The sequence below is a fragment of the Dysidea avara genome, chromosome 3 (assembly GCF_963678975.1).
Source record: "Dysidea avara chromosome 3, odDysAvar1.4, whole genome shotgun sequence".
Lineage (NCBI taxonomy): Eukaryota > Metazoa > Porifera > Demospongiae > Dictyoceratida > Dysideidae > Dysidea > Dysidea avara.
In genome coordinates this window covers 42,842,075-42,850,373 of record NC_089274.1, presented here as the reverse complement: position 1 = coordinate 42,850,373, position 8,299 = coordinate 42,842,075, and the positions used below count along the sequence as shown (strand labels likewise).

Here is an 8,299-nt window from a genome sequence, read left to right as displayed (position 1 = left end):
TGTGAGTGTGTGCGTGCGTGTGTGTGCGTGCGTGCGTACGTGTGTGTGTGTGTGTGTGATACAAACTAACATATCATTAAAGACTACAAACCTGGAAATATTGGCCTGGCACCTTCATATAACTTTAAGCTTCCATTTTCAACCCTTCCAATTGGAACTTTCACTAACATACTATCATTATCACCTGCAAAGGAATTAAACAATTCTTTCATTAATTACTGGCCTAACGTTGTTTGTATTGTAACACACGAACTCTTCCAGGTCTGTCACCATTTTCATGAAAGAAAACATTGCCCTATGAAGTTAACAAGATTATATAATATTATAGCTATGCATGATATTGTAAATACCCTTAAGACTTGTTTACATTCTCAAATGGAGATCAGCTATCGTGATCATTGCGGAACAAAAATGGAAACTATACATATGTTCTGGTGACATTATTTGTGGGAAAACCGGTCCTATCACCCATTTAAAAGTACTGAGAAACATCGGTTTAAATATTCAGAGTGTTGTAGCTTGCCAATGGTGGTAGCTACATGTACCAAATTTTCACACGTTTTATAACAATTTATTACCTTCCAGAACATCCACTGAAGAAGTAGTCAACTGCTACGTTTCCCACCATTTTAGATAGTTTTAAACCGAGGTTGGATGTATCAGGCGAGCTCCAAAAGGGGTGGGAGGCGGGGGGGCCTGGAAGGCAGGAAAGATGCTACTAAAAATTGAAGAGGAACATGTTGAGATGAATTAGACCAAGTTATGGGCCATTCAGAGCTCAAAACTGGCTAAAACGAAAGGAAATTTACAGCACAGGTCATTGTCCAATACCACGGAGCTGCACGGCCACACACAGCTATCATCTCCTGGTTGGCCAGGGCTCCATCAAGACCCCAGACCACTCGTACGGCTCACCACTGTCCTTGAAAAAAGCAGCTAGCAAAAGCAGACCAATCGACTGTGACAGTAAAATTTGATAGTGCATTCATAAAGCTTTGTGTTTGTGTGAAAAAACAAACTTCCCGTCTTGGGCGATAAGACCGGTTTTTGCAGATCCAGTCACATTTTTATTACACGAGGAGCCGAGGTCAACAGTAATAACAATAACACCATCCAAGTATATGGGATAAAACCATTTTATATCCAGGATATTTACATATGTGTGATAGCCAACCACAAGGAAGTTGTAATGCACTACCGTGAATTTAGTAGAGCAGCATAGCATGAAAGTTGTGTCATTCATGAAACTTTCCATATCAATTGTACTCCTAATAACATTCATTTTCTAATATAGAGTCATCGTAGATTTAAACTAAGATGACCTTTGCAGCTTTTTGTATTGAAAATTTGACAGTTTCGTCTTCATCTTCCTGAGGTATATTTTATATGTTAAAACATGGTTCCAAATTTAAGATGTCAACCTAAGAAACAACTTGATTTTTATTTGAAGTCAATAGCTCATTCCACTCCAAAGCTATGTTTATTACAATTTTTATTTTTATCAGTCATAAATTCTTTGAATTTAGCTATCTGTCCTTGGGGTGTAAATTACCAATGGGAAGGTAACTTGTAAAACTTTATGACTAATACAAATGATCATATCTTTGGAATGAAATTACTGATTGCAGGGGAGGATCCAGGGGGTATAAAGGGTTTCATGGAACATCCCTTTTGGAAGAGCCTTAATATTACTTGATGAGCTGATGCCAAGTTTTTCTCTAATTCTGTACACCAAAATCAATTTATCAGTCAAGTAAGCACTCATTGAAAAGAGTAATAGTGACAAAACACTCATTTTACCTTTCTTCACTGCAAAATCACTTGAAACTGCTACCCACCATATTCTTATGTAATAGGCACCTCTAAAAATAATTATTACTTCGATGGTCTCAAAGCTATTGCAATTGAATAATTACAAAGACTTCAGTGCATTCCTAAAGGCCTAAAATGGTAAGATTTTACAGTGAGACATTGCTGGAGAGTGCTATGAAATATTACTGAAAGGTAGCTAGACTGAATATGCAATTAGAGCAGAATCCCCCCCCCCCCCCCCCCCAAAAAAAAATGTCGGGATCTGCCCCTGGATTGACTTACAATAAAACGAAGTTGTTTCTTTCAACCAGACCCAACAATGCCCGAGGGAAATAAAGACAAAAACGATACATTTCAATGTTAAAATGTCCATAAAGGTCACCAAAGGTCAAATATGCAATGGCATTATATCCAAAAATGAATGCCACTGGAAGCACAAACTATGTGCTAAGTTTGATGCTTTTCTCACAAAGTGCACAAAATCATCATATTTATGTGCTATGCCGCTCTACCAATTAGCACTTTAAGTGGGAGGACAAAGATAAGTCCATGATGCGTATACTGTGTGTATTATATATGGCATGCCAAAAGGCACCTGTCGAGCTGAAGCAACGTCTAGCAGTGAAACATCAAACCCATAGCTTTAGCAGTTATCAAGTTACACTTGACTGAAGGTATTAGTAAGTCAGTTGGTTGGTCAGTAAAAAATTCCACTGAACTAAACATTTTGTAACAACCTATTGGAAGCATTTTGGGGTCACACTGAAGGAATTTTTGGGTTTGGTGGTAATACCTAACCAATATTACCATGAAAGTATTGTGAGACTGGTGACATGTTTGGCCAGAAAAGCACAAACTTTCATGATCCTTAAATATACAAGTGGAACAAAAAATTAGGAATTTTCAATATGAGTAGGGATCAAAGTAATAAAAAGTACTGAAACAAGAGAGATTATCTACCACCTGTAGTCATGCTAGTACACACGTAATCACTACTTCAGTTGCCAAGATTTAAGATATAATGGCACTGAAGTAGCGATTACGTGTGTACTAGCATGACTTCAGGTGGTAGATAATCTCTCTTGTTTCAGTACTTTTTATTACTTTGATCCCTACTCATATTGAAAATTCCTAATTTTTTGTTCCACTTGTTTGTGTACTTTTTACAAACATTGCATGAATCTTATCTTTTATGTGCATGCAGTTTCTATTACACAGGACGCTAAAGTTACTTTTCCAAGTCTTGATGGTAGTATTCCCTTTGCCTTTCCGCTGACTCAATGCGAGACTTTGCCAAATCTTTGTTAAATGATGTTTTGGTGGCTTCAGCTGATTTCTCACGCGACGCTGTTACATTTTTGTAGTACTCATTAGCATGACGCTGTGATCGGCATTCACTGCTGTACTTGTCCTTTCTCTCTGAGAGTATAGACTCTGTATGAGCTTCATAGTACGCCCTGTTATTCTCCTTCTTTCTACTCTTCCGCGCCGCTTCCTTCGAAGGCATTGCCGCACCCAATATTGCCTCAGAGAAAACACACAAAGCAATAATAACCACAATACCCTTAGCTAACGCTATTTTGCTACGAATTATTTCTAATATCGCTCAAATACTTGAGGTAGATACGTTGTTTACAGCAAAGAAATGCGTTTACAAACGCAAGCAATATTAATTTTGCCGGTTAGCTAACTTTGCCAGAAACAAAAGATATAAGTCGCTAAATATATTCACTTACACGTACAAAGCTTCCCGATTGTGAACAGCTCGCTCTTCCTGCTCAAAATCAACTTCGAACTTTCAACCACGTGTATTCGAATATTTTACCGCGTAGATTATGATTACTCTATTTAGCGAGCACTCTTATTGAAACGGACGGCGCCGTACATTGAAGCCATTTGTGGAGTTATTAACACTACCTGTAGTGAATCCAGGACGATGGTGACATTAAAGAACGATGAAAGGTAAGACCCTAGCGCAAGGATTGTATTTCTATCGGTGTAGGAAAGGTTTAATCTATAGGCAAAGCGAGCCGTTTTCATGCAAGAAGTAGGACTGTAGCTGTTGCCATCTTCCCGCTAGGCCTGGCTGAAGGCATCAGTTAGGGAGTCAGTCACTAGAAAATTCGATCAGATAGAATTTTTTTTAAAATTCGTGGAAACTCATAGGATGCATTTCGTGTCGTTTTGAAGGCGAAATCGTGCTTCACTTTTGTAATACAATACTGCTGAATCGCCGAGATGGTTTTGCAAGTCTGCTTTTGATGCGTAATTTTTTGGCGGGAAATCGTGAACCTTGATGATCCCTACCATTAAGTACTACCGTACTTAATGATAGTACACAATAGTGTGCTGCACTTCACTTGCATGGACAAACCAATTATGGTACAAATAGTCTGATGGCCTGAGTGAAGCATGGACCCAAATATGGGAGATGACATTGACCTTTTTATGAGGTCATAAAGTAGATCATAGGAACCTATTACTTGACATAGCAGGTCACTAAAATAGATGAATTTCATAATAACTCACGTGCCGCCCAGATAGGGCATGGCTACTAACAGAAGTGATTTGTATAGTGATTCGTATAGTGAGACAGACGAGAATAGCAATGACAAAGTTGAAGTTATTGGTGATAAATGGATGGTAGAAGATTTACAAGAATATTTACGAAGACATGGAGGGAGAGTAAGCAGTAAAAGGCTGCTTTAATAGAAAGGTTTGCCTTAGTTACGCTTGTGAAGCACTATAGCTTAATCAAGTTTATAAAAGTTGATAGGCAAATTACTAAACTAGATATTGTCAAGACTGATGTAAAGTAATTTATAAAGTACCCTATCTAATACCATACCTGTTTCACTGCCCATACAAAAGTCTCAATAGTAGCAGTGAAATTTATCCTGTATTTCACTGATAGCAGTGAAAAAGTTGTAATTGCAATTTCATTGGCTAGAATTTATGTTAACAATGTAGCGCCAATTAGTGTTTATGCGTGTTTAGTACATAGCGACAAATTGCGTACATAGCAACGCTAATGCACAGCATGCATATATGCAGCGAGTATGGTATTAACTGGGAATAGCATGGGTATTCGCCGAGTGAACTTTACCATTTCCAATACAACAAGAGTGGTATTTATCCCAAATTTCACTGCTACCCATGCTATTACTAGTACTAATAGAACTCTTTTTTTGCGACTGAAAATACTCTAATTGAACAGTCACCATGTAGCTTACTAGCTATACCGTACTAATTGTGAATATAATTTATTTAATTTATGTTGGCAGGACTAAGTTTTACCAGGAGAACAGTGAGGCAGGCGGAAAAGGGAAGAGCTACAGCTGTAAATCTAGTCACAACCCATGTATCATAAGGTCTTGGCCAGCAAGTGGATGGCAGGATTCTCCTGAGTGTTTCCCTGTAATTTCATCAACAGTCATACTGCGTCACCTGCTGAAGACCGGGAAACAGATTCCCGGTTCAGAGGATACAGTTGTGGTGCAGAAACCCCTAAAAGAGGCTATGAGTTTTTCTTGTGGGGTTACATTCACCAAATTGAACTCCAACATTGTGGTGGAATTTGGTTTATTTAGTCATACTGTTGGGCTTCACAATGCAAAAGCACAAAGTACCAGCAGAAATTAACACTTGGTAATAGGGATGACCAGCTTGCTGTTGATTATGCATCATGTGTTCCCAGCCCTGCTTGGTGGACTGTGCCAACACACATTTGCTCTCTTATTAGTGCTTGAAAGATACTCCCCAAAGCCAGCAGAAAGTGAAAGTAATTTACCCAGACCTCAATCTTGCACATCAGAGAAAAAAACTTGGGGATCTAGAAAAAGAGATGTTACACGAAAGACGGTGATGAGTACCACAGTTGAACGTGCCAAAGAAAGTGAAGAACGTAGAAAGTTACCACTGAAGTGCACACTATATGAAGCAAGAAGTGATGTGGCTAAGAATATGAGTGGAGCTGATATAATTACCTTTAAAAGATTATTGCATGGTGAATGTCGTTTTTCAGTGTTCCACCAGAAGATTGCACTGAAATAGAGTATGTTGAAACTTCTTATGGAACAGCACCAAAAGGGAGTTTGTTGTCATATCAGTTGTCACTGAAAAGAAAACCAGAAAATCAAACATGCGGGATATCTAAAAGCCAACATTATCACTTCCTTCAGAGACCATAGCTTTGTACAAACGTTGAAAAGAAGAGGGCTATATATGATATTCCTGATTCACAGTATAATGCATGGCTTGAAGCACAACTTCAAAATGGTGGTAGTGGCAGTATAGCTCAGAAACTCCCCCTTAGAAAACATGTCAGTAGTACGCTCACCCCTACTAAAGGATTTCACTGGAAGAATCTCAACAAATTGAATAAGCAACAATAGGACAACATACATCTGTGGTGTGGAAGGAGTACCACACAAGACCAATCACTTCCTCTAGCTTTAGAATTATTTGCAAATGTAGAGAAGTTACTGACAACTTCATATGGTAGTTGTTTCATCCCCCAGGTGTTAGCCACATACCAGCTATTCAACATGGAAGACAATTTGAACCAATTGTTGCAAATGCTTACAAAGGTTTGAAATCAGCACTGGTGAAAGACTTTAAAATCAGAGAGTGTGGGCTAGTACTGCACACAGAGTACAGCTTTTAGGAGCTAGTCCTGATCGGTTGGTAGAAGAGAATGACACGTTAGGCTTAGCAGAAATCAAATGTCCTTATTCTGTGTTTGGCAGGTCTATCAAAGAAGTATGCCAACACCCAAATTTCTGTTGTGATATTTCCAATAGTACTCCAAGTTTGAAACCTGAACATGAATATTACTATCAGATACAGGGACAGTTGGCCATCACTGGTATTGAGTAGTGTGATTTTGTAGTATGGCTTGGTGACAAACCAGATCAGATTCATATTCAGCGGATACCCTACAACACCTCATTCTGGGAAACATCAGTATTACCTACCCTACATCAGTATTATTTAATCATGCTTATACATATCTACAAGTACAGGAACAAAAAACATAGTTCACTAACAACAGCTACTAATTTTTGTAACAAGTGTACTTACAAAGTAACCAAGGTTAAATCAATCAATATCTGTTCCATCTTCATTGATTAGTTTTCTGTGGAAATTCGTCAACATCCAGCACACCAACCATATTTGGTTGATAGATCCAGTGGTTGTAAACAGCACAACGCCATGCAGTATATGATAACATTTCTTCACTTGTCTAATCACACGCTCTATATGAATGCATACTCTTGCTATATATAGTTTGAGTCTTTTTCACATCAGATAGATGTAACACTGTGACTCCCTTGATGTTTAGAAGTAAGCCATACTTCAACAATAAGTCTTGAATGTCAAAATCCTTGTCTGCCATAATTGATTTACCTGGAGGAACATCTTTTAAGATTTCTACAATGCCACTTTGTATAGTTAGCTGTCTGTCACTAATAGAACCTGTGAATAGTTCACTGACAGAAATAATAGCACCATTAGGTGCCACAGTCAATAATCCTTTCATTGTTGTGTGAGATTTATATGAAGAATAGCACTGTGATTGTAATGAAAGTGATGCTCGTACTTCACACACAATCTCGGTTGCATCAACAATACAAAAAGTGGTTGGATATGTTTCTTTAAATACAGTTGGCATGTACCTTTGCACAGACTCACTAGAAGGCCATACTGGGAGTGACCACAATCGCAGGTACATATAGTTGATCCAATGGACAAATGTTCTACTTGCAGTAGCTTCACTAATACCAAAACGTGTAGCAAGATCCCGTTCAAGTAGACCCAATCTTAGCCGCATTAAAACTAAGAGAAGCTGATCTTCATAACTAAGTGAAAGTTTTGGTCCAGACCCAATACTTCGTTGAAGATTAGTACTCTATTCTTTCGACTGAATCTGTTCAGGCTGAAGAAAATTTAAGCATTGTAGAATCTCTTCATTGTTAAATCCGGTATATTATTCTAAATCAGGAATACCTTTCTTGTTAACAACTTTTCTTGTTCCACTAAATTTCTGCATGACAAAATTTGTGTTTTTAGCTCTAGTATTTTGGATGACTCTTTGGCTAATCTTGTGGCTAATAGATCTTCTGTTGCTTTCAGTTCACCTTTTAGCCATTGTGTGTATGTGGGTGGCCCATACCTTGGTAGCAGGGTAGTATCTAAGTAAACACACACAGTAGGCTCTCGTCTGCACTGAGGCAAAGGACGAAAAGAAAACACAGTTGACACAGCATTTTTCTTCAAACGCCTTAACGTTTTTCTGCTCCTTGATGGTCTTGTTGTGCTTCCCTGGCGGTTACCAATGGCATAGTCTGTTTCTACAAAATGCTCACTACAAATTACTGTTATATTTGTGACACAAAATTCTGGTCCTTCATCTCGCTTAATGGCAGCTATCCATTTCTTTTTCAATGAAATATCTTTAGGAAACATATGAAATGACAACAACGGA

At 38.3% G+C, this 8,299-nt stretch overlaps 1 protein-coding gene across 1 annotated transcript in view; it reads right to left on the bottom strand.

The window, feature by feature from the left end:
* Positions 1-8,299, bottom strand: part of LOC136251069 (gamma-aminobutyric acid type B receptor subunit 2-like) — a 34,364-nt gene that overhangs the window by 4,098 nt on the left and 21,967 nt on the right. Inside the window, exons 8-9 of the mRNA XM_066043452.1 lie at positions 229-295; positions 92-184 (exon numbers count right to left, since the gene is read on the bottom strand). Coding sequence (XP_065899524.1) covers positions 92-184; positions 229-295 — 160 coding nt within the window. The remainder of the gene's footprint in view (positions 1-91; positions 185-228; positions 296-8,299) is intronic.